The sequence below is a fragment of the Acinonyx jubatus genome, chromosome A1 (genome assembly GCF_027475565.1).
Source record: "Acinonyx jubatus isolate Ajub_Pintada_27869175 chromosome A1, VMU_Ajub_asm_v1.0, whole genome shotgun sequence".
Taxonomy (NCBI): domain Eukaryota; kingdom Metazoa; phylum Chordata; class Mammalia; order Carnivora; family Felidae; genus Acinonyx; species Acinonyx jubatus.
The window spans coordinates 22,667,172-22,695,082 of NC_069380.1; the positions used below are offsets into that span (position 1 = coordinate 22,667,172).

Sequence of the window (27,911 nt, forward strand, 5' to 3'; positions counted from 1 at the left end):
ATTTTATGCTTCTTGGAAGCTTTAGGTTTAATAATAGCCCCTCCATTAACTACAAAAGCATTAGTTTAAAATGTACTACACAGCATCGCTCAAGGTTGAGTCTTAGACGTTACTTCAATAGTACCCACAAAGAATGTACCTTAGTTTAAAAGTTTGTTTTTATTTTTTAAAAATCTGTATTTTTACCCACTATATGTAGCGAACTGAATTTTTAAGAGATACTTTCTTCTTTTACATAGATTATCTTAAGATATAAAGAACCAAATTACTCTTTGGTTTTGTTATAGGGGAAAAACAACACACAGTCTTTTAGTCAAACAACTTTGTGATATTTATATTCCATTGCACAGATATGGGTTATACAAATTAGTAACACAAGTTATTTCTTAAATTCCAAACATTTTCTAAAATATTGTTACAGCAGATGTCTAGGATATTAAAACATCAAGGTGGAAATCATACTCTAAATAGTTAAATATGACACTGAAAATACTGCACATTTTAATTAGAGGAAAATTAAAATGTGTGCTCAAATGCTCTAACAAACTAAGTAGCAGGGCAGCTAACAACTACTAATAAGTCACTGTGGTCCATTCTTACGTATGCATATATATGATTTTTCTTTAGATAACCCCTCCTCTGGAAAATGCATAATTCAAACGTAAAAATCTGGATAAACGATTTAAAGAAATTTAAATTCTTCCTAACACATAAGATCTATGGTGTATTATTATCTATGACTTCATACAACTACTAATTCAAGATAAAAGACAGACACCACACTTGGAAAGAAGAAAAGATTTTTTTAAAGTAATGGTTTTAATTGAATTAATGAGATGAAAAGATAGTGAAGCCCTGTTTGCTACTTACATGAAAGAAGATCTTAAAAAATAATCACTGCACAAAATACAAAGGGTGGGGTTATGATGCAATATTAAATTTTTCTCCCATGTTTTTCTTGACTGTTCAAGGACAAATTACAGTTTCCACAGCAAATTTGTTTTCAAAATGCCGAATTGTAACACAATTGCTGACTTCACGTTTCTGAATACCTGTTTGGAGGGAAAAGTTTTTAAATTTCTGGTTCTTTAGTAATTCATATTAATCTTCATAGTTATTATTTACATATACAGAAATATTATACTCTATATTCCATGAACTTCTATGGTTTGATTTTTTAACACTGGAGAAAATAATCTGCCTCTCTTGTCTGAACTAAGTATCTTCACAGATCTTATTAACAATGATAATGCCGCATATAAATTTATGACTTTGTAGTGGAAATGTTCTGTATCTTGACTGTGGTGGTGATTTGTTGAAACTCAGAAGTGCACACTAAAGAGGGTATATTTCATTATATGTGTAAGTCTGGCTTTTTAAAAAAAAATATCAGCTAGAAAGATAATTTTAAAATGTAAGAAATCAAGCAGGTTTCAGGTGACTCATCATCCAAGGTGAGAGAACATTATTAAGGTGCTAACAAAAAGCCAGGAAAGCACTTTTACTAGGTGCCACAATTCCAAAGAAATCACACCACAGTGATTCAAGTGGCACTTCTTACTTTCTACAACTTTGTCACATGTACTTTCATTTTATTTTTACAAAGATCTTGAAAGGAAAGGGGGAGATACTGTCACTCTTGTTTTTCAGGTTAAAAAAAAAAAAGGCTAAATGATTTGGCAAAGCCACATTACTTCTGTCAATGCTCTTAATTCTTTAGCCAAATTCCCTTCTAACTAACCTGACTATGATTATCTTCAATGTGATCCAAAAGGCAAACTCTCTGTTTAGAATCCAGATCCCTGAGCACACACCTAAAGAGCTCCTCTAGAGACCTTCTGGATAAGAACTCTCACACAATGTGACTGAACCAAAGTGGCGGGATGGACGGCTGGACTGGGTGACTACATGGAACGTGAGCTGACAACATCTCTAGGCACTGACATTTCACATTCACCTATTCTATCTGAGAAGAGTGAATTTAGAATTTAGGTGATTCTCTGGGAATTTAGAAATATTATATAGTGATACAATATAGTTTTACTTTCTCACTCGTGGAAGCATATGATAACAATATCAGCCTACATCTAAATCTAGGTTCAACACAACGAAGTAAAACAAACTTTGCTGCAAGCACTTTAACAATAAAAAGTATTACCTTTGATGGTTTCTCTGCGTTGCAGTTTGTAAGTTTCCTTGTCATGGCACAGTCGGTAAATAAAGAAACCCAGGTGATCAACGTTTTCAATGCGATCAGTGATAACCATGTGTTCGTGAATCAGATATGACTGAGGCAAATAGGTTCCAGCCTACATTTGGAAAATAAATTCTATGAATACCTCAAAACATACATTGAACAGATGAGGAAATGTGTGCAACAGAGGTTGGCAAACTACTTCCCACCATCTGTTTTTACAAATAAAGTTTTACTGCAGTACAATCATGCCTATTTGCTTACATATTGTCTATGAGTTGAATAGTTTGCAACACAGATCGTACTTCTAAAAGTCTATTACTGATTATCTGGCCCATTAGGAAAACAAAGATATAATTTAAGAAATTATATTTTATTTCAAAATATAAAAAGGAAAAAACCCAAAACCACACATCTTAATTCCTCTTTATAAAATTCTTGGCTGTATTTCCAGTAAGATGGGCACTTACAGGGTTAATATATCAACCATGAATTCTAAGATAACAGCATTATTAATAAGAAATATCTGAACATTTTATACCTTTATATTAATAAGTAACTCCAGTAGGTTTCTGGGTGGCATAACAATGGAAGTATTCAATGGAATCACATAACACTTATCCAGATTAAGATCTAAATAGGCTGTGAGTTTCTGGAAAGAAAAAGATAAATTTTCATTAGATTAATATTTGTAACATAGCAACTGATTTTTAAGAATAATTTGTACCATTAAAATGGGTTGGCTTTAGAATGTGTAAATCACTTGCATTTCAACAAATGAAGTATTTGGTGGGATAGGAACAGAAGGTAGTACTGAAAGAGGAAAAATTATCACTACTAGTAAACAAAATTCTTATCAGGGGTTTGTTTCTATAAGTGATTAACAAAAAACTATTAAAATTAATAGCCTTATCATCTGATTAAGAGAGATAATCAGTTTCCTCACATGTAGTAAACCCCAATGCCCTCCAAGGTATCCATCCATTACATGTAAGAATTAACTTCTGTCCTATGCATCTAGAATAGTACTAGTTACTACCATCCTTAGAGAAACTGAAATAACAGTCAATTAAATGGTTTTCCATGTTCTTGTGGTTCAGATGAGACTGTGGTTGAGAAGGATTATCTCATGGGATGGTTTTGAGGATTAACAGGAGTTCAATTAAATCATGTAAACACTTTGATTTCTACGAGCTCAGTGTTAGTTATTATTTACTATTTGCTTTGGATAGGCTTATTACCTTGAAGATATGTAATTTCTCAAACTACTTTATAAACACTTATCAGTTGCATTTATTAGGCATGAAATATTTGCAAAGCTCAATTCAGTGACACGCCTGAATGTTCAAACTGGCAAACTACAGAGATGCAAAATCCACAGATAATAGGTAAACTTCCAAATTTTTTAAGAAAACAAAAAATTCTTGGGACAAAAATTATTGGGGGAATATAACTATTAACTAGATATTAAATAATACCATATTATCATGTTCACTTTCTTACAGGTAATAAATGACATGGTTATGTAGACGTTATGTACAAGAGACAAGAGCTCAAGTATCTAGGGGTCAAGTGTCAAATGTGAAAAAAGAAATTAAGAAAATGTGATTAAAATTTTGGAAATAGGTGGAGGATCTGGGATAGTCACTGTATTCTCACTTCACCTTTTTTGTACTGCATAACAATATTCAAAACTAGGGGGAAATGTAAAATGAGAACTTAAAAATAGATTAATAAAATGATACAGAACTAAGATTACTAATATTTGAAAATGCTACACAGAAATGGGAGCGTGAATCACCTCTTATCTAAGAAAATGAGAGCACGTAAGAAATAGCAATTTACTAGCAAAGGAGAAGCAGCCATAAGGTGGGCTTTAAGGTAAACACAGCCAAGGGAAGAAAAGTTAACATGGAAGAAGGCCAAGTCCATTGAGGGTCGGCTTCAGATAAAGAAATCCATCAAATGTTAGGGCATTTTGTAGGGAAGAAGAAACCCAAGTCCATTTTCTTTTTAAATAAAAAGTAAACTCTAAATAGAATAAATCAGAAAATACTGAAATTAAAACTGCAAAAAACATAAATTAAAGAACGTGCATTCTTTTTACAGTTCTAGACACCTGACTCACCTTGTTAAAATCATGAACAATGTTGGCAGGATCACTATCTGCAAATTCTGGGACAGGCACACTGATGAATTCAACCTCATCTTCCTCAAAGATCTTAATGTTTTCCTCAATTGTCTGGTAGCGAGCAGCCGGGGCATCTGCAGAAGGCTCGTTTAAGATGACATCATCTTTGATATACTTTATTCCACAGTAGTACACGTCATCTGGCTATAGAGAGTTTAAACACTATTTCAGCAATTCAGAGGGAGATAGGTTTTTAAATGTAAGCATTACTTAAGCTGCCACTGCTTATCTAAATAGCATTTTGCTTGCAAACTCTTACTTTTAGATGACAAGTCAGACAGTTTAATTACACAGTTAACACATTCTTTAAGACAGGGATTTGAAGTATTGTAAAAAAAATTGTTTCAGAAGGAGAAAAGCAGCTGATTTTTCCTTTACTTTTTATAGTCGACAAAAATAGAATATGAAAGCAATTATTCATCTGGTGACAATTAAATTTGAAGAAACACATAGGCCTACTTCTACCTGTAGGCATTATTTTTATAAAAGAATATATTCAGAAATGAATGTTTTTTTTCTGAAATGTACTTTTAAAACTTTTTGATATGATTCACTGACTAAATGATTTTTCTTTTAGCCAAAAAAAGGAGTCGTTTTTCTGTAATTTTTACAGGAATACAAGTAGTTGTGATTTTTTCTTAAAATGTATTACAATGAAGTGGAAAATAACAGGCAGCCTAACAGATTACAGAAATCACTATAAAGACTGTTTTTTAAAAAATCTACATAAAGACTAGGTAGGAGCATGTAACAAGTAATACGTTAAGGCAAAAAAATATCTCTGGACAGGTAATTGCAAAATGTTTTTTTTCTACATCAAATATAATTCTTGTAAAAAAAAAAACAGCATTGAAAAAGATGACTAGTATTTGAATAATGTCTATCAACATGCAATTTTCTTGAAAATTATAGAAAATGAACATGAAATGTATACATATTATGGCAGAATGTTTCATTATTTTAATAAAATCTATTTGCCAACAGTTTCTCCAAATTTTAAAATGCTAGAAAATATAAACCTATGAAATTATTGCCAAGAGAAATAGATCACAAAACACAGATCATAAATCATGAGTATCATGAGAAGAAAAATCTCATGTCTTAACCCACTAGGATTACTATTAAACACTCTCAAGTTATAAAACAACATTCATCCTAAATTACTTCAACATCACTGCTGAAGTCACGCAATTCTTAAAGAGAAACCAAAAACTGGGAAAGAGTCAGAGAGATGTGGTGCCAATGAATTCAGTGCCCAGGAGCAAAGGCTACTGTAGGGAAGTCCAAACTGAGTATCAAGTTATAGTCTATCAACAAGACAACATGTGATGTTGTCTGATGTATTTACTCAATTGGCAATTAATAATATTATACCTTAGCCACTAATTATAGTAGGAAAATGAAGGTTAGTCAATTTTGAAAAATCATCCAATAATCTATACTCTTTAGTCAGCAACATTTCAAAACAACACTATTCTGCTTTTAGTGACTTTCCAAAAGGCTCAGCAAACTTACGTTCAGATTTTTACACACAACTCTAAAGTAGGACCACCACTCTGGCTAAAGGCCACAGACAAAAAGTGCAGGCTTAGAACAAATTTGGGCCAATTTTCTAATACATGTGAAGGAAAGGCAAAACAGTCCTTAGCATTTTCCACTCACTTGAAGTGCAAAATATTTGTACAGGTATGCTCCTCCTAGAATGACACCTGCAAGCATAAATGCTAGTCCAAAGCACATGCACCAACACCAGGCTCTTCTTTGGCCAACTGGTACCACTTCATCTGGGTCCTAAAATATGAAAAAGACCAAACATGGTCAGTATCATATATCCAGTGAGAATCATAGAAAGGTCAGGATCGAAAGAAGTCTAAAAAGGATTATCATTTTATAAACGAAGATATAAAGACTCAGTTCTCTAATCAAAATCAACCCAGGAATTATTAGGTTGTGGTGCCAGAAGTCACCACAATGCCACTCAAGCTGAGCCATCAGTCTCTTGGGAGGGTTTTTATTCTAATTCTCAACACCTCTGCTACTTATACTTCTAGAACAATAACATAGTCTATAATTTCTATTGTCTGTGCACAACTTTTAGTGATTAAAATATCTTCTAACATTTAAAAATTCAGGAAAAGCTACAACACAACTTCATCATTAAGTATTATGGTGCTGAGCCTTCAGTGTATATTACATTATACTATAAAATTATGTATTAGTCTGCTACAGATGGCTAATAGTTCACGCCAGGTATAAAGGCAATCCTAACAATACATAAGAAAAAGTAACAGGAAAATAAGGGACAGAACAAATAATACGAAACAAATTCTTTAAACAACTGGAGTCTTAAAAAATAAGACAAACTTATCCATAAATAATCCCATAATTCCACTGCCCTACCCTAAAAAACAGCCCCATTTGACAAATGTTTTCATTTTTAAGATAGAAGCAGTAGAAAAATGAGGAAAGATTCAACAGAGAAAAACTTACAAAGGTAAGAGACATACAATTAGTTAGAATTTTTATTTTGATCCACTCAAGGAAATAATTTAGCCTTAGAATGCCATCTGGGGTCACAATATCCAGTCCTTTAAATACTCCCTTTGCCCTTCTAACTCAGTTCCACTACTCTGTCACTACAGATTTACAGCTAATTTCTGATTTGTACCTAGGTTAATGTCAAAAAGGTGACAAACGAGATTAGTTGCTAGTGTTATCTAACTCATGGCTCAAGACACATAGTGCAGACAGCAAAAGAAAAGCTCCAATTGACTGGAAACCAACATAATAAAAGATGTTCTAGTTAGTAGTATGTATGTACAGCCACTCAAGTACATGACTCTGATCTTTACTTGGAAAACTGAATATAGGATGGCTTAAGGGAGAAAGTAGACTTGACCCACACCTCTGCAGGTAATACAGGGAATATAAATAAAAAGGAAGAAAAACTATATGAACAATACTAGATATGGTTGAAGCAAGAATACAACCAAGAAAGAATGAAAGTCAAGGTTATGTTTTCAATGCTAAGATGAGAAATTTCAACATGACACTACTGAGAAAAAAGCCCAGTCCCAGACGTCCCAGTCAACCAAGAACAATTTAGAGTCAGATAGTGTGTGCCTAGGTTAATTGAGGTTTTAAACAGAATTTAACAATATAGAACAAATGCCTTATAACTTAAAGATTGGATCAAACACTGTGAGAGCGTTACGCTTTGCTGTAGTAGGTGAACTTGTCCAAGTACTGTACAAATACTTAATACAAGTGCACTACAAAATAGTGTGTAAAAAGAATAAGCCTAGAGTAATTTATCAAATCATGGAAGATATTCCATCTGTGAACGGAAAGCTTTAAGAATTCTACAGAGTCATAAGGTATTATAAAACATGAATGATAAAGTCTAGTATTTTGCTTGAGCCCCTGTCTGATATAAATATGTAAGGAGACAATAAACAGTCCCTAGCATAATTAATTTTAGGGTGGAAGCAGGGTGGGGGGGATGAAAATGACAGATGGCAACAGTCATTTCCAAACATTTGGTATCAGCTGCTGAGACAGTCAAATGTGCGTACAACATCCACCCTGCTTGGCAGACTCCCTTCTCTAGTAGCACATAAATGAATACCCAAAGAGCATGGGCTGACACTTGTAAAAGAATATGCAGCCCCAAATGTCAAGTTGATGACAAATTTCTAGGCCTTTTGATATGTCATTTTTAACTGGTCAGCAAACAATAATTTTAAGAAATTATAAATGTCTACTAGGTGCCAAGAACTGTACTAGGCACTGGTGTAAATAACCTCTGCCAAGAAAGAGATCATTCAGATCAGCCTGGAAAATAAATATACAAAGAGAACATAAACATGATATGGGTTCTAACAGAAAAATGGAGAACACAGAAAAAGGGATTCTAGTGTTTGGAGTAGAGCTCCCAGAGGAGATAATACTAGAGTGGAATGTTGAAGGACAAATGCTCGTTACCCACATGGAAGACAGAGTTAAAGGGCATTATATTTAGGGCAAAGAATGAATAAAATCATGGAGCCAGAATGCACAGCATCTCCAAAGACCACATGTGGTATGGCTGAGTGTCCAACATGGTGGGGAAGGTACAAGAACTAAGAATGGAGGGCCACCTGGGTGGCTCAGTTGGTTAAACGTCCAACTTTGGCTCTGGTCATAATCTCATCACTCGTGAGTTTGAGCCACATGTTGGACTCTGTGCTGACAGCTTAGCATGGAGCCTGGAGCCTGCTTCAGATTCTATGTCTCCTTCTCTCTCTGCCCCTCCCTCACTCATGCTCTCTCTCTCTCTCTCAAAAATAAATAAACATTAAAAAAAAAATTTTTTTTAATCAGAAACTAAGGGTCTTTGGCCAAATCATAGATCCATGTCCATGCACCACAGTCATGTACTTCCTAGAAGAGTTATCAGATCTTCAAAGTCCATCTAATCTTTTTTTTTTTCCTTTTATTTCTAGTGATCATTTTCTACCTTGCATTAGAATAATTCATATACAGATCTTCTCTCTCCCTACTAGGCTGTAAGGTTCTTGTGAGTATCCATTCATATTCATTTTGCATTACTGGTAGCTCCAAGCCAAGTTTAGTACTTGGTTGGCACTCAACAAATATTTGATGAGTGAATGAAATTAGATTTGTTTTTAAAGCTTGGTTATTTACTTTTCTAATGACCCATAAGAGTTACATCAGCAGCCAGCATGATAATGAAGGGCGGGGGCAACATAAGAATTCATGACACATAACAGAGTGTGGCTATTTAGCAAAGAAAAGCAGCCCTAAGTACTTAGCCCAGTTCAACATTTATTAGGGATCTGTTATTTGCAATGTACTGTGCTAGATCCTGTGGGAAATTCAAATGTGATTAAGACATGGCTCATACCTTAAGCAATTTACAGTCAAAATTAACATTATTCATGACAGATAAATGACATTCCATATTACAATCTGAATTATGGAGAAAGGATTAAAACATACTGAAGACAGAAAATTTTTTAATCTAAGTGATCATTAAAAGTGCATTTAAATGATTAAATTAACACAGTAAAGAGAAAGCCCAAAGCCACATATATGAAATTTAAGAAAAACCCCATGACCATCTCAAAATATGTCAAAAATGCATTTGACAAACTCCAACTCCTATTCATAATAAAATCTCTTTGCAAACTAGAAAGAGGTAAAACTCCTTTTTTTTTTTTTAATGTTTATTTGAGAGAGAGAGAGAGCACGCAAGCAAGAAAGGGGGACAGAGAGAGAGACGCAGAGCACAAGCAAGGGAGGGGCAGAGAGAGAGAGGGAGACACAGAATCCAAAGCAGGTTCAAGGCTCTGAGCTGTCGGCACAGAGCCAATGCAGGGCTCAAACTCACACGCCATGAGATCATGACCTGAGCCAAAGTCAGACACTTAACCAACTGAGCCACCCAGGTGCACCAAGAGGTAATACTCTTTAACATAAATAAGGCTAATGATAAAAAACCCATAGCAAACCTCATATTTAATGGTGAAACTTCAGACTTATACCATATTTCAAGTCAGGGAATTATAATGGCTGCTCACTAAAACCAAATGTTTCCATTTAACATTATACTACACATCCTACCTAGTACACAACGGACAAGCACAAGAACAGATATAAAGATTACAAAAAAAAAGCAAAACTATCAGGGCACCCGGATGGCTCAGTCAGTTAAGCATCCGACTTCAGCTCAGGTCAGGATCAAGCAATTCGTGAGTTCCAGCCCCAAATTGGGCTCCCTGCTGTCAGCGCAGAGCCTACTTCGGATCCTCTGTCTCTCTCTCTCTGCCCCTCCCCTGCTTGAGGTCTCTCAAAACTAAATAAACATTTAAAAAAAAAAAAAAAGAAAGAAAGAAAGGACGCAAAACTATCATGTGTAAATGATATCACTGTCTAGAAAATCTGAGAAAGAAAAATAACTCAAACTAATTAAAGTTCAGCAAAACTGCTGAACATCAGTAATTAAAAATCAACTGAGTCAAAGATTTATATATGTGACTAGTCATACCATCATTATTCATAATAGCTCCAAACTAGAAACAACACAAATATCCACTAAATGAGGAATAGATAAATTGTGGTATGTTTCATATTGAACCTCAAAAATATGCTAAGTGAAACAAATCCAACACAAAAGATTATTTACTGCATGATTCCATTTTTTATGAAATTCTAAAAAAGGCAAATATAAGTGACAAAGAGTAGCTCAGTGGTTGCCATGGCCAAGGGTTGGTGAAGGGAAATTGAAGGCATATAAGGACATTTTTTAGGGTAACAGATATGTTTCATATCTTGATGGTGGGGGATATACAACTTTATGCAATTACCATAAATTCAATCAAGTTATACACACAGAATGGGCAAATTTTATTGCATGCAAATTATACTTCAATATGGAAAGTGCAGAGAAAAAAAAAATCAAACAAGTTCTTATAATACCAGGCAATAGAGAAAGCCTAATGCTTTCCAAATGCTAGGAAAAGGGTGGAGTAATGGGAATTGAGAATGTTCATACAGTTGGCAGGTACAACTGCTTGGAGAACAATTTGGCAGAATCTAATAAAATTGAAGATACACACACACACACACACACACCCTCTAACCCAGCAATTTCATTCCTAGGAATATGGCCCTAGATAAAGTTTTATACATGTACACAAAGGTCTAAAAATGATTACTGCAGAATGGTCAATTAAGAAAAACATTAGAAATAACCTACATGTCCATCAAGTGGAGAATAAAGTATTTAGGGTCACACAATAATAATTAAAATGAAATCAACTAGCATAGTTGATTTTGAGATAAATCTCAGAAACATAATGCCCAATTTTTTAAAAAAGGTAAGTTGGATATCACCATTGTATGATATTTAAGACTTAAAAACATATCAAATGGTACTACACATTCTCTGATTTTCTATGCTTGGATTATTTCATAATTAAAGGACAGCAACAACAACAAAAAAATCAACAAAAAAAAGGAAAACACCCATGAACAAGGGCTTCCTTACCAGGGTATATAAGTTTACCTGGCCTAATTTAAAACAAGTTAGAGACATTTCCTCCCCTTGTACTGCAATAAAACTGGTGCACCTTAAATTATGCTGATGAGGTAAAAGAGCTCCCATAGGTGCTGTACAATTATCATCTCATTAATCTTCCTAAAACCTCAAGTTTTTACCCCAGTTTATAAATGAAGACACTGAAGCACACTCTGGCCTATAATCATCCCTCCACAGCAGTATGGAAAGACAGTTTTTGGAAGCATTCTTGCTCTCTCACTGAACTAATTTCTGGTTCAAATAAATCTTATCATCATATGATGAAGTAAAATTACTTAACAAATTATATTTTATGCAAAATGAAAGGTAAATTCTGTTCTGGTACTTCAATTAGTTAAGAATTAGGTCACCTCAGTCAGTTCCCTAAGAGGCTTCAGTAAATGTGCCTCCATTATCAACTTAACTCAGACAAAACACAAGGGTTTTCATATAATTTTTATACTGTTCCTATACTAACGAATCCCTTCACATCCCCAGGCACTTCCATTTGAGACTTCTTTATAGGATGAATGAAGAGACATTTTTTCCAAAGCTCCCACTTATACTATTATGCAATTTATTATAGCAAATGCAATAACAAAGCTTTAGGAACCAGAATACTAAAGAAGAAAACATCTCCTAGGGTTAAAAATTGTATTACCATAGAAAGCAAAGAGAAGAAAAATGAAAAGGAAAGAAAAAGAAAAAGGAGAAGAAAAAAAGGCATAAAAATGCTTTAAGTATAACAACGAGACAAATACGGACAAGAATCAATACAGTTTATTCAACTCAAAGTAGCATGAACTACTGAACCTGCAGAAATAGATCTGGTAACTTAGAAACATGCACATTTTTAAAACACATTTGGTAATATAGATAAATATAGAGTTACACAGGCCAGCTGCCCAGGGATGTGTTTGGCCTATATTCTATTTTCCAAAATACAGAATTAGCTGACAACATTTTTAAAAAGAATCTAATGATTCAAATTTTTACAAATGAGTTTCTCCTTATTGTTCTAGTTTTCTCAACTTCTCATCATTTTTCTCCCCAGTTGAAGGCCAACATACCATATTCTTTTCTACCGTGTTGCTTAGTTTTTAACCTTGATCTTCATTTCCTACTCTGACTAGGTGTGCTTCCTTCTGAGAACCAATTTTTATAAAACAACCAGTCTAAACCATTCCTTATATAAAGGATTTTGACTTCTGAGTTTCAGACTGAATTAGTATGGTGAATAAAGAACCTTAATGCTTGAGGCACGTACGTGGCTCAGTCAATTAAGCTTCCAACTCCCGATTTCAGCTCAGGTCATAATTTCAGGGTCGTGGGATCAAGCCCCAAGTCTGGCTCTCTCTCTCTCTACCCCTCTGCCCGTCTCTCCTGCTCGGTCTCTCTCTAAAACAAAATAAAATTTAAAACAAAACCAAAAAACCCCAATGCTTTAAATGACACAACAGGAATTCTCTTATAAACAATAAATCTGGATATGGATAGTATCAGCAAACCAAAAGTGGTAACAGAGAAGAGCTGGAACTGAACAAGCCTAGATAAAACCATGGACCAAGAACTACAGGAATGAAAGATCTGTTCTAGACAACACCCAGTTCCCAGAAAATATAAAGACAATGAGAATGATAAAAGGCTACTTACAGGTATAATACCATCTATATTCTGGAAAAAGCAAACTACAGAAAGAGGAAATAGGAATGGAGTGAGAGACAGAATTACGAAGCGGTATGAACATTTTGGGGTAAGGAAACTATTCTGCATCTTGACTGTGATGATTATACAACTACATTTGTCAAAATTAACACAACTGTATACCTAAAAAGGCTGAATTTTCAGTATGCAAATAATACTCCAGTAAACTCAAATTCCTCTCCTTTCCCAACTTGCAAGGAACGGGACAGGGTTTTTTCCTCAGACTCAAGTAAATGATTACTAAAGAAGCTGGAAAAGATATAAACCTGTAAGAGAAGACAAAAATGAAAAGACAGCAGACAAAAATGTCAGAATTTTGGAGAATGGGAAACAGGTGGACAAGTTTAACTTCTCTGAATCAATTATGTCATCATAAACATGGATTAATAATAGCACCTATCTCACAGAGTTGGTGTAGGGATTAAATGAGGAAATATATGTGAAACATTTAGATCACAGCTTGGTATGTAGGAAACAGTAAGTGCTCAACTGATGATAGCTGTTATTATCCTGCCACCATCTAATTTAGCTAGGAAAGGTTAAGCTGAAACAAGTATCCACTGGGGTTGAAGCCAATACAAAGCAATCTACAACAGTACTGAAAAGACCAACTGGAAAAAGATTTTACAGTACCAGAGGGGAAAATTAAATCGCTTCTTACTCAAGCAAGAATTCTAAAATGACAAACAAAGCATTTTCCAAAAATGCTTTCCTACCTATATTCTTAGAACCACAAAAGTTATGTAGGTGATTGCTCCAACAGATCACTGCTGTGTAGAATACCAGTGCCACTCATTTACTATTTGTATATGTTCTATTCACCTGACTCCTACATTAGTTTTCTTTCCTGAGTATGAAAGAATCAAAGACACAATCCAGGGCACCTGGGTGGCTCAGTTTGTTGAGTGGCCAACTCTTGGGTTTGGCTCAGGTCATGATTTCAGCATGGTTCCTGAGTTCTGAGCTCTGCTTGGGCTTGCCTAGGCTCCATGCTGCCAGAGGGGAGTCTGCTTGGGACTCTCTTTCACTCCCTCTTTCTCTACCCCTCCCCTGCTGGCCCTCTCTCTCCCTCTAAATAAATAAAATAAAACTTAAAAAAAAAAGACACGATCCAGCAGTCTGCTCATTATTTATAGCACTATTGCCAAATATATATTGTTATATGTAGAACACAAAATCTATGGCTAAGAAGCTAAATTCTATAAAAATATCAAAAATTTGTTTGCATTTTGTCTTGTTCGTTTAAATTAGTATCTGAATTATGCTTTTCACGTACTTTTCAAGTAAGATTGCTAGAATCTCAACTATGATGATAAAGTCCACATGACAAATGTGTCTGGCACATAAAAAGGAAGAGTTTTCTAAGTGCTTGGCATTAGATGGATAATAAAGTTACTGCATTATTTTGTACTTGAACTAGAGAGAGGTTTAAAAAGTGCAAAATTAATAGAAAATTACAATGTCTACAAAACAGATTTTCATTAATGTCTTTTTTGTAAACAAATCCTACAACAATACATGAGCAGCAATACAGAAACAAAAAAATTTAAAAATTTAAGCCACTTTATAATAATTTAACTACTGTAAAAAATTATGAAATCTGAACCAGACTACCGGCATTATATAAGTTGGTACAGGCCTGGGTTAAAAATATATATATATAGGTCAGAACTAAAAAAAAAAATTGGCTATAAAATGCTTTTAGTGCTGGATCACAACTTAATCACTTTATATCATTAAGGACAAGCAGAGTATCTGACACAAAGCAGAATATTAGTATAGGCATACCTTAAACATTTTCTATTTTTTGTTTTTTTTACATATTTTAAAGGTACTCATTATTCTTCAGTGTTTATTCAATCTCCACTGAAGAGAATTTTCTATTTTATGAAGTGAGATCAAAAGGTACTGAGCTGAGTAGTCAAAAGAAAAGCCTACACTAACAGTAACAACCAAACGTTTGTAAACAACAGCATTATCCACAACTGCTATTTACTATTAATCATAGCCTTTCCCAGAGACGGATAAAGTGGTCAAGATAGAGTTCTTCTGCCACTGGCTGAATTATGAGTTCATATTGCTCCTAATAAGAATACCAACTGTCTTCTTCAAAGTAAAAGTGTGATAGGAATGCTCTACTTGCTATAACTCATTATAAAATTAAGTGTCAAGATAGGGGGTGGGGGGAAGCAAACTCATTCTGGACTCATTTTTGTAAAAATCTTGGATTTCAAAGTCATTCAACAAGATAATTCATATTCATATTCAAATATGAGTAATTCCATTTAAAATGCAGAACTCTTGGTAAGAATATTCCAACTATATTTTTCTAAAAGCATCAAATAATTTAAATGTAGAAAGTTAAATCTTCTGTCCAAGTTTAGAATTTTTAAAGTTAGACAAAATTACTGGAAAAAAATTCCAGTTCTTGAGATGAGAGATACTTGTCTATCACGAACACATAAAAAGTGCTTTGAACCTATGCCTAGCACCAAATACATGCACGATACATCAGTAGTCACTCACATTTGATCTTGCTCCCTTATCCCACCACTCTCCTAGTTCTAGGGTCCAGGGGTGTGTGTTTTTTGCAACATTTAAATAGGTTGTTACTAATTTGGTTTACACAATTGGTTGGTCTCTCTCAGCTGTACTAGGTGCTTTCTTGAAGGCTAAGATGCTTAGTAATTTTTAAATTCCTAATATAGTGTCTGGCCATGAAGTAAATTCTTCTGAAAACGTGATCAGTACAGTTTTCAGAAAGAAAAGATCTACCATGAAAGGTCATTTAGTCCAACACATCGTTTTACAGATACATATAATGAGGCCCAGAGAAGTTAAGTGAAATTATTTGTGTAGTATCACAGAACTAGTAAGGCCTGAATATCATCTCACTCCATGTACATCTTAGGGAAGGAAAAGCATGGGGCTATTAGGTAAACCACCTGACTAAATAGCTTCCGCAAATACACTGATAATAAGTGAAGTGACACCAGGTAATAATTGGATAATCCTTATATCCAATCAGAAATGACTTAGCCCGAGTTTCTTCAGAATTCTGCTATCATAATTTTATTTGAACTGAGGCACACTCATATTAAGCACTATGTGTTAACTATTATAACAGTAGTATTGTATTTATTATGTTGAAAATTAATACGATTTTTCTGTTGCTCATCAAATTACAAAGGACAGTAACAGAAAGTATTAAAATCCTATGCACACAAAGCAAAAACAACAAAGGAAAATAAGTCAGGCTTACCAGCATATAGACATTTCAAAATAAATAGAAAAGGCGAGATATTAATTATAAAAATGAAACCTGAGGCACCTGGGTGGCTCAGCTGGTTAAGCATCTGACTCTTAGTTTTAGCTCAGGTTGTGATCTTATGGTTCATGAGTTTGAGCCCCATATCAGGCTCTGTGCTCACAGTGCAGAGCCTGCTTGGGATTCTCTGTCTCCCTCTCTCTCTCTCAAAAATAAGTTTTGTTTTTTTTTTTTTTTTTTTTTAATGGAACCTAAGTAGAGTAATAAAGCCACAAAGCAAAACCAGAAAGCTGGTAGGGAGTGAGTTGTCTCTAAAATAACTCATGAAGGAGACAGTTTTAGAACTTTATAGAGGGAAACCAGAAGATGCCTCATCTATCTTTCTAGGCCATCCTGTCTGACCTTAAAACTAACGCTAATATGGGGCACCTGGCCGGCTCAGTCGGAAAAGCATGGGACTCTTGACCTGGAGGTCATGAGTTTGAGCTCTATGTTAGGTGTAAAGATTACTTTAAAAATAGTGCTGATAATAATGTTTTCCATTATTAGCTATTATTACCATAAAATCCATTTTTAATCTTTAAAAAGCTACCAAGACAGCAGAGTTAAAAGTCCTATTATTGATTCCCAGTTAAATAGTCATGTTTACTTCTTCCTGAAAGCTCAACAGAGTAATAATAAAGGGATAAGCAAATTAATAAACTGTAAGCCAGAGAATGGAAATGAATGACATTAAACAAATTATGTCAATAAAAATTTTGAAAGCCAAAAGCATACAGACAAAAATCCCAAACTTCTAGAGGGGAAAAAAAAATTGGTCATGTATAAGGAACCAGGAATCAGAATGGCATCAGTCCAGAAGTTAAATGAATCAATGCCATCAAAACGGTGAAAGAAAATTGCTAACTTAGATTTTTATACCCAAATAAATTACCAATTGTCAATTAAATGTGAGGATAAAGATTCTCAGACAAAGTTTTTTTAAAAAACTGATTTCAGACACTTTTTCTCAGATTCATACAACTGCAGATCCAACACAGAATAAAGACAAAGGCAATTCAATTCTAAGATAATAATTACTCTTGGACATCTGTATAGCAACACGCTTAGAGTACAACCAGTTGGGATGGCAAAAGTGAAGAATGACAAGTGGAATACCACCAAGAAAAACAGAAAAATCGATGAGTTACCTAGTAAGTCTGTAAATACAGACAGGCAGGACCTGCTGTCAGAGTCTGAAGATGAATTAACAATAAATACATAGAAAATTAAGCAACTCTCCTTGGCCCAAGAAATAATGATTAAATCTAAGAAAAATGGGGTGCCTGGGTGGCTCAGTTGGTTAAGTGCCTGACTTCAGCTTAGGTCACAATCCCACAGTTCATGAGTTCTAGCCCCGCATTGGGCTCTGTGTTAACAGCTCAGAGTCTGGAGCCTGCTTCAGATTCTGTGTCTCCCTCTCTCTCTGCCCCTTCCCCACTCATGCTCTGTCTTTCTCACTGTCTCTCTCTCAAAAATAAACATTTTTTTAAACTCTAGGGATAATAAAAAGGTTTTGTATGAGAAAAGAAATAGAATAAAGCTACATTACTCAGGTGTAAATGACGTTTATGTCAATTACAATAAAAGGAAAGAATATCAATTTAACCAGAAATTACTATAACTATACCTTAAGAATAGACTATGTTTGTAATATGTTAATATATAGAAAAGGCTAAATATTCACTTTCCATATAAGGAAGCCAGTAGGTGATAAGCTAAAACTGCAAAAAATACAAACAAAACAAAAACTATGAACAGCAGCATAAGCAAATATGGAGAGTAGTTTTCCAAATGTGGTCCAGGGACACTTTCAGGGGTTCCACAAGGTCAAAACTATTCTCATAAAAAAACTAAGACACTGTTTTTTTTTTCATTCTCACTCTCTGACCAGTGTATAGTCAACTTTTCCAGAAGCTGAATGTGTGATAGCACAATAAGCTGACCACAAAAGCTGATGTGAGAATCAGCTATTATTAATAGTCTTCTACTAAGCTATTCAGTAGAGTATTGAAAAAATGTAAAAGTATTACCCTTCTTAAAAATTTCTGGTTATTTTACACTATAACCAGTTTACACTGTAACCAGCTAACTGACTTGAATATAAATTTAAAAAGTTTTTCTGGTTGTTTGGAAAAGTTCAGTATTCATAAAATTGTCATTTATGGTAATGTTTTGTAGGTTTATTATTGTTATTTTAAAGTTAATATTGTCTTAATTTCTAATATAGTAAATATCAATAGATATAAACTGCATTAATCAAAAACTCTTTGGGATCCTCAACAATTTTTAAGAGTACAAAAGGGTCCTGAGACCAGAAAGTTTGAGAACCACTAATTTATAGAAACACGGAGCTAGGATCATCGTATACGGCTGGGCAGATTGTTCTGAGTACAAGGATACAGGGCCAAGGAGATCAGTGAAGCCAGAATCCAGTCTGTGCTCTGCTCACCAAAACCGCAGAGGGCAGCCTTTTCTAATTTTCAGAAAGGCAGAGTGTAGCCTAGTGGCCACTCTGATAACAAAAGACCGTAAGAAGCCAGAGTGAACCCAATTGCCTCAAATTAATCTTCAAAGATAGAAATTAGAATAGTGGTTGCCTCTAAGGGGAGAGGAGGAGACTCTACAAGGACATGGGAACTTTGTGAGTTGACAGCAACATTTCTATCTTGACTGGGTTGTTATTCAGGTGCGTATGTTTAAAGTTATGTAACTGTACACTCAAAATTTGCATTGTAATGAATATAATTATAGTGTGATTTTTAAAAAGTGGGTTCCCCTGTGATAGGGCAGGATTATTTGCATTTTAAAATAAAGTATTACTTGGTAAAACCCAAAATTAAATTTATAAAACTCTATTAACATCCTTTATGTGATGGAAAATACCCACTTTCGCAGGAAAATGAATACAACTACTGAAGGCTAAGGGTTTTATGTTATAGAAAGGAATCCTCATCACAATCCTTGGAGAGCGTGATTTAATAACAATATTGTTATGTAACTGACATGTGACATAGAGATAAACAATAACAGTAAACACAAGAAGTAATATTCCAGAACAAGAATGATGAGGAAGAAAAGTGGGTCTTTATTTTAATAGATAGGGATGAAGGAAATGCCTTAACATTTAAGTTTCTATGTAGCAGGTATTGTTAATTTCATCCCAACAACTCTCTAGAAGGCCAGTGTCACCACACTACCCTACTAACGAGGGAACTGAGTCTTGGGGAGGTTTCCTGACTTGTGCAAGTTACCAGATCCAGATTACAACATTAACATTTGCCAGTAGGATCTCACCCTATCTGAAAATGGCTTTAGGTGTGGAGCACTGATCTATAAAAAAACAAAACAAAACCGAAATTAGTAACTGCCCTGCTTCGTTAACTTTACTTCTATCTTTAAATCTTCTACTTCTAGAAATCTTTAAGGTAAGTTTCCTTAAAACAAGTGACATGTGCAAAGTGGAATCAAAGCAAACAGGAAAACTAGACAGATGCTACATCTGGTCTCACATCACATAGCTATTTAATAATCTGAGGAATGCCAAACCCTGTGACAGCTGTAGTTATAAGTGACAGTAATGGTAGTAGTAATAACAGCAGCTAATGTCTATGGAATCTTACTCTCACTCTATTCCAGGCACAGTGATAAACTTTTTACAGATTATCATACTCCTCATTTTGCAGAAGAAAATGAGACATAGAAAGCTGAGTATCACAGTAAGGGCTAGTAGAGATAGGACTTAAATCCTAAAGTAGAACTGCCTAGTCTGATTTCTCAGTTACTAGACTCAATGGCTTCCTGATCTGTACCCCTTTACTGAGTGAGGATACTGGGGCAAAAGGGAGAAACTGGTTGATTTTCCCCTCAACCATTTAAAAATGTGAAAGTAATTCCTAGCTCATGGGCCATATGAAAACAGGCAGCAGGCCACATTTGAACACATGGGCCATAATTTGCCAGCCCTGCTCTCTACTATAAAGGAGACCAAAACAGTGGCCCATGTCAAGCTGTCAATTCTTGCCTGAAATTCCTGTATTAATTAGTTGTTAATATTTAAAACTCAGGTTTCAAATAAAAACCCTGATTCTACCTTGCCTTTAAAAACTGGAGAATCAAACAACACTGGATCCCTTTTTTTTTTTTTAAATGAAAATGAAGAATATTCTAACTTGTTTAATAGGTAAAAAGCCCAGCTTCACTAATTTATCTGCTTGGGCCCAGGAGGCATTGAGTTTGTGATCTCTGCTTAGTCTATCATTGTCCCGGTTAATACTGATGTCTCGCTTGGGAAATGTTCTTGGCGCTAAGATGAAAGCAAGGAAAAAATAAATTGAAGACGAAAGCTACAAAATAAAAGATAAAAACTGATAGAAGAGTATATATAGCAGAACAGAAATACTAAAAGGTTGGCTGAGAAAATGAATTTTAAGAAATGCAGACGCAGACAGACGGACTCTGGAAATCATTTTTCCCAACACAAAGCTGGGTCTTCTTTTGGACACTACAGTGATCCAACTAATTTATTTAACAATGCAATTCACCTTTTGGGGCTTTGTATTAAATAATTTTAAACATAATAATCATATTTAAAGCAGAGTAAACAATTCAAGATTTAGGCTTTAATCTTCATACATTCTGCAAAACAGACAAATTTTTTTAAAATGTTTATTTTTGAGAGAGAGAGACAGACAGCAGGGAAGGGGCAGAGACAGGGAGACAGAGAATCTGAAGCAAGCTCCACACTGACAGCAGAGAGCCCCATAAGGGCTTGAACCCTAGAACTGTGAGATCATGACCCGAGCCAAAGCTGGACACTTAACTGACTAAGCCACTTAGGTGCCCCAAAACAAACAAACTTTTAAAAATAATTTTGGCCAGGGGTTGTCTGGATGGCTCAGTTGGTTAAAGTCTGACTCTTTGATTTCACCTCCAGTCATGATCTCAGTATTCCTGAGACAGAGCCCCAATCGGGCTGACAGCTCGGAGCCTGTTTGAGATTCTATCTCACACTCTCTCTTTCTGCCCTGCCCCTCTCCCACTTGAGCCCACATGCACATATACCCATGAGAGTTCTCTCTCAAATAGAAAATAATAATAATAATGTTGGCATTAAAACAAACTTTCAAATATACAAAAACCCATCAAGACTTCATTTCCTAAAGTATGAAATTCAACTATGCCAAAAAGGTTTATGCAAATATTTTTAAATCTCCAATATCTAACACCATAATTAGTGTCAATTTTCAAATAAAGTTCCTAGATATTTAACTTGAAAATGTTCAGGCATTTACACAAATTTTATTTCAACATTAATTTCTCTTCTGATACATACATACACACACACACACACATACACACACACACACGATCTAAGTCCTATAATTACTGTGGGAACCTTATCAACATTAAAATACATTAAATGAAAAATCAGAATATCCCTCTTATCATATAAAAAAGAATACTTTTTTCATTTCCATAACTCAAGATTAAAATTCTTCTGCAGAAGAATAAAGCCTATGTTCATTCTTTCCTGATTTTTCCCCAAGTGACAGAATTATAGAAATACTTCATAAAATTGTTTTTCCCCTCAAATCAATTAAAGAGCTTAAAAAAAAAATCTTCAACTGTTTAAAATAATTTTGTTCATTCACTTGCTGGTAACACATAAAAGAGGGTTATATTGTAGATATCTTTAAAGCTATTAAGAATATTTATCATAAATAATAATTAAAGGGGATAATCACAACTAAATGATTTTTTAATGATGTTCTTTGGGTCATATCTGTACTAAAATTTCTAAACTTTTAGCCATCTACCCTGTAAAAGACATTCATTAAGTTTTGTGCAAAGAAAATAAGAGAGCCAGGAAATAACTCTGCACATAAGCTTCTTGAAAACCTAGTTCCAGTGTGACTGTTTTCTCTATCATTTGGACAAAAACCACCCGAGAAACTCAGAACTGTCAAATCCTGTATTAAAACAGGCAGGAGTTATGACCTGAAAAAGCCTTTTGATGGCAAATTCCTTAACTCCTCAGTCTAAGCTCTAATAACAATTGCCAAGTTTACCTAAAAGGTACCTACAGTTTACCTAAAAGGTTTAAGAGGATGAATTCACCGATTCTGTATTTGAAAAGACATAAATATTTTCTGGATCTTCCTCTATTGACACTATGATATACAAAGCAGTCCAAGTAGCTTTAGTTATAATATGAATTCAGAAAGTATTTCCTTTTGGAAAAAGAAAATGCCTTTAAATAGACACTCTAGATATTAAGTTATGATAGAAAAGGAGAAATAAAATGTCCCAGAATTACCACTTACTACATTTTTCAATGAACATTTAGTTTAAAGCACATCAAGCTTTAGTAATATATAATGAAAACTTTATAAGTTAAATTCTAAATCAACTATAACTAAGCCTGTGCCATGAATTCTAAAAGATATTTCTGGTTTAAAAAAAACGCTTATATTCACTTATATGGCAGAGCTGAATTCTACAACATCTGATGTGCTTATTTTGCTAAGCATGATACACTTGCTTCTGTTTAGTACAGACAAAATATGTTTAAGGTGACACTGTGAAGACCCCAGGCAGGTAATTTGTCCTCCAAATGCACAATATGCAACCTTGTCCACCCTCTGCAGTAGCAGCAGCAACCCCAGAGGCATGTGGAAGGAGGGGTCAGGTCCTGCCAAGTCATGTGGTATGCACAGGGGACACTTAATTTATCTCCCAATATTAAACCCTCACACTTCAACTATCGATAAATACCCTCTTGGAGAACCAAAATGTTAAGGACTATAATTTTTTTACTGGCCACTGTTTACAAGCACTAAATTACAAAACTAGGTAATGATATGTAGATTCTTTAAAAACAACCAAGCTCCTAATCTCTTCTTTAAAGGTCAACACATTTCAGTAAATGTCATATATTTTATGTTCCTCCTTCCCCTTCATCCGCACCAAAAAAACAAAAACCAACCACCACCACCACCACCACAAAGCTAAATTACTGAACCCATTAGTCCTATTTATGCAAACAGGAAACACCAGAAAGTGTAAAGAACTAAGTCCAAATAGCCATTCTGTAATGGGTAACTCAGAACTTAACTGGGGTAGTGGTCCTGTACTTTTTCTCCCACTTCCATCCTGCCCCATCTTCTCTCCCACACAAGCAGTTTCCTTTTCTCTCCCTTTTACGTCTACAACTGCAATGCAGGGCAGAAGAGAGGCAATGCTATTTTTCAGCAGTACAGCGGCAGGAATACCTATGAAGCAAATTTAAGCTTTCTGAGTTTTGATATTGGGAAAGGTGTTTCATAATTCGGCATTACCAAAAAAGCTGTTACCAACTACTGCTCTAAAATGAGGGAACCCAAAGGGCGCCTGGGTGGCTCAGTTGGTTGAGTGTCTGACTCTTGATTTCTGCTCAGGTCATGATCACAGACAGCATCCTAGGATTGAGCCCAGCATCCGGCTCTAAGCTGAGAGTGGAGCCTGCTTAAGATTCTCCCTTGCACTTGCTCTCTCTCTCTCTCTCCCTCTGCCCCCTCCCTTGCTCATGTGGGTGCACTCTCTTGGTGAGGTAACCCAAAATAAAAAATTGGTTTATTACATAAAACCTTGGTCCATTTCTTTTCTCTTTGACCCACTGCTACTTAATACGAAGATAACATGCTAAACATGGGGAAGAAGAAAGGGCACGGTCTGGTTAGGGTGAGGAGGTAGTTGTTATTTTTCACAATTAAAACAATTTAATTCCTGCCAAATATAATTATGTAATCCTAACATCTTCATCAAATTGTAAAACTGGAAGAGTCCTTATAGACCATGTGGCTGTACCCGCTCATCAAAGAGATAAAGAAAATGAAAAACTTAAGCCCAAGCTCAGTTATGTAAAGACAAAACTGGGACTTCTGACTCAGTACATTAAGTATTTTCTTTCATATCTGCAAATATATAACAGTGTTCCAAGGCTCAAAGTTACAGACACAAATGTAAGTGAATGAATTGCTGCACCTAACATAAAACATGCATGGGATTTCAAATTCACCTGTTACACAGAACAGAGGTCATACTCTGCTATTTCTGTATCTTTATCTCTGAGCTTTGTGACAGTTGGGACAGGCAGAGGAAGGTGAAAAATTAAAGGGAAAATGTAGTGAAAAAATAGTAAATAGGGGCGCCTGGGTGGTTCAGTTGGCTGAGCATCTGACTTCAGTTCAGGTCATGATCTCGTGGCCCGTGGGTTCCAGCCCCGCATTGGGCTCTGTGCTGACAGCTGAGAGCCTGGAGCCTGCTTCGGATTCTGTGTCTCCCTCTCTCTCTGCCCCTCCCCCACTCATGCTCGCGCGCGCTCTCTCTCTCTCTCTCTCTCTCTGTCAAAAATAAATAAACATTAAGAATAGTAAATAGCGAGCTAGTTGAGATAATCAGTAGACATGGCTGTTGGGAGTTGACAGCTACTGCAAAGACAAGACTGAAAAATGGGGCAATGGAACCTGCAATAAGAGCTAAAGAAACAGCAAAAGACAGAAGCAACATTAAAGTACTGGAATGTGTGTTACATAAGACAGATGACTGGAGTGATCAGAATTCTTGGTGGTAGAGATCAGAATTCTTTGGTAGATTCTAACCAATAGAATCTGCATTTTTTAACCAGAATCCAAAATGACATCAGGGCAGGTGACCCTTAACTGTACATTTTGAGAAACAAATGTCTTTTGGACACTGAGGTCCAGGAGGGTTTAAAGGTATTAAAAATATCTTGTTCAGGAGTTCTGGTCCATAATTAGCTTTACTTGATTCTCTCAACCAACCAGGCAGGCAAGGAAATGCCCCAGGGGGAAAAAAGGAAGGCTGATTCGGTGCAGAATATGGGCAGTCAAACCAGTGGTTACTGGTAAAGTCACCCCAAGGAGCTAGAGCACATTATGTAATCACAGCCCAAGCTAAGATGCAGATCAGAAGTTCTTGCACAGCGTCTATTACTAAGCAAAGTCTTCATTTACCGTTAAGTGACTGATTATACGGGTTCTACTTTTAATGTAGAGCAATATTTTGTCACTCACTGAAGAAAAGAAGTCTTTGAGCTTATTGCTAGAAAAAGAATTAGTCATTTTTTTATCTGCCTATTCATCCATGACTGCTGTGTGGTTACAAAGGAATACTCTGGCCCTCACAGCTAGTTCAAGTATTTCTATTTAGATATAGGATCTAAGAAAATAGAAAGCAAAGAGAAAAAGAAAATAGAAAACAAAGCACAGAGCTACCAATGGCTACTTTTTCACAACTGCTGGGAAAACAAAATTAGCGTATGGTGAAACTGCGAGAAATTCTGAAAATCTGAAAACAAAGTTAACATTTCAGAAATGACAGAAAATGTTAAAAGTCAGATTTAAAGCTGCCTAGCAAATTAATTCTGTCGTTCATCCAGAGTTTCAAATCTCCTTCAGTACAGAGAAACAGAGAAAAGCTCTCTGAAGTGACATCATCTGATGCTTTCTCCCTCCCTTTTTTTAAACGGGAGGAATTATATTTATTTATAGGATTTTTTAAAAGATACATAATACGATTAAAATCTCTATATGTATCTGAGACTGTGACTGTTATGACAGGGCACTTGACAATCTATTTTAGGTGCAATGAATGTTAAATAAACACAGAGCTAGGATAATAATTTGCTACTGGAATTATCCTCTGTGCATTCCAAACATTTTCTTTTAAGACCAAGACTGTTTGCAATGGATTCAGAAAAACAATACCAATACCAAAACTCTTAATTCTTTTAGGGAATCAGTTCACTGTTCCTATTTCAAGGCAAGGCAGTCATTTAAAAATCAACCCCTGATGTTTTTGTTTTTAACTAGAACATTCCCAAAAAATAAGTACAGGCACATCCAGCTTCACATAATCTCAAATTTTTTATAGTATGTCAGTGCCATATTTTTCAATAGTAACTTTCACTAAACCATATAAAAAAAAATAACTTATTACTCACACCTGCACACAATTACTGTTTTTTAAGTAAAAACTAAGTGTGCCCTACTGATAACACGTCTTGAAAAATGCTAAGGAAAAAGTAACTTGTGCAGCATAACTAACTTCTACAGCTAATTTCTACCTAGAGGACTGAATTTTTGCAGCCCAAAGATCTCGTAGAAAATAGGCTAGGAGTCTTTCCTTTTTAACTTGAGACAATTACAATCATATTCTAAATGAATTATTATTGTAAGCCGCTAAAAGCTACCACAATTATGGTCCCACTCCTGATTTTTAATTAGGACTAAAAGGGGGAGTTTGCGAAATAAAGGAGAATTTTATAAGGGACTTGGACAAGTTTCTCCCGTTTAGTTTCACTTAGCGTAAGGGGTCCTCATAAAGACGCTTATATAATTGAAAAACCAGTTGTCGGTTTGACACTAACATGTACACAGTAATTACGGATCTTTACCGGGAATATTTGTTTTTACTATAAAATCAGTAGCCAAAGGCTACTCTGAAAAGATCGTCATTTCGCTTCCTTCCGTCACCCGTTCCTCAGCACCCCCTCTCCAGACCCCAAAGTGAAGTTCACCTGCCAATACCGAAGGGCCGTGGAAAAAGGGGGTAAAGAAAATGCTTTTAAAATTAAGAGACTTACAGCAGCTGGACTTAGTCCAAGTGCTGTTCAGCCTGGAAACGAAAGTAGGAAGCAACAGAGGTTTAGGCTTGTAATGATGTCAGCCATTTTAGGCACATTATTTACACTGGGAGGAAGTGCCAAACTCTGTGGTTGTTTTCGTTGTTTTGCATGTCGCCGCCGGTCTCCAGGTGGAACGAACCCAGTCACGACCCAACGCACCTTCCCCCGACTGCACAACGACCGTGAACTCGGCACAATTCTTCGATCCCTCTCTCCAGGCCTCGCAAGCCCCCGATCCCGTGTTAAGCACCGATTCCTGCACACGCACTTTCTTACAAAGGAGAAGCTGCGGCCGGACACGCAAGGGGGAGCAGCCTCAGAAGAAGGAGAGCCCGGAGACCCTCCCGGGGACCCTCGCCCGCACCCCCGCGCCACCGCGAAGCGCAGAGCCGCCCCGGGCCCCGCGTAGCCCTGCGGGCCGGGCCGAGCTCCCAGTCCCTCGACCTCCCCGGCCCTCGGACCTTGCAGTCCACCGCGACGGCGTCGGGGGGGATGATGAGTGCCTCCTCGCCGCACTTGGGATCGTCCTTCTTGGCCTCCTTCTGGGCCAGAGCCGAGTTGAACGTCACCTTCACCATGGCGCGGCCTGGGGCGCCCTCGGAGGGCGGCGGCGAGCTCGAGGCGAGGGCTGAAGGCTCCTGGCTTCGGCTGCAGCCTCCTCGGCCGGGAGCGGCTCAGCGACGACGGAGGTGAAGCGAGCGGCTCCGCGGCTGCTGAGGCGGCTACTGCTGCAGCGCTCCCGCA

General features: G+C 36.0%; 1 protein-coding gene across 1 annotated transcript; it reads right to left on the minus strand.

The window, feature by feature from the left end:
- Window positions 1-140: 140 nt before the first annotated feature.
- Window positions 141-27,911, minus strand: ITM2B (integral membrane protein 2B). The gene is made up of 6 exons (XM_027064831.2): window positions 27,629-27,911; window positions 6,048-6,176; window positions 4,323-4,529; window positions 2,736-2,846; window positions 2,159-2,309; window positions 141-1,052 (listed from the first exon to the last, which is right to left on the minus strand). The coding sequence occupies exons 1-6, from the start codon at window positions 27,743-27,745 to the stop codon at window positions 967-969; spliced, it is 801 nt and encodes a 266-aa protein (XP_026920632.1). The 5' UTR covers window positions 27,746-27,911; the 3' UTR covers window positions 141-966.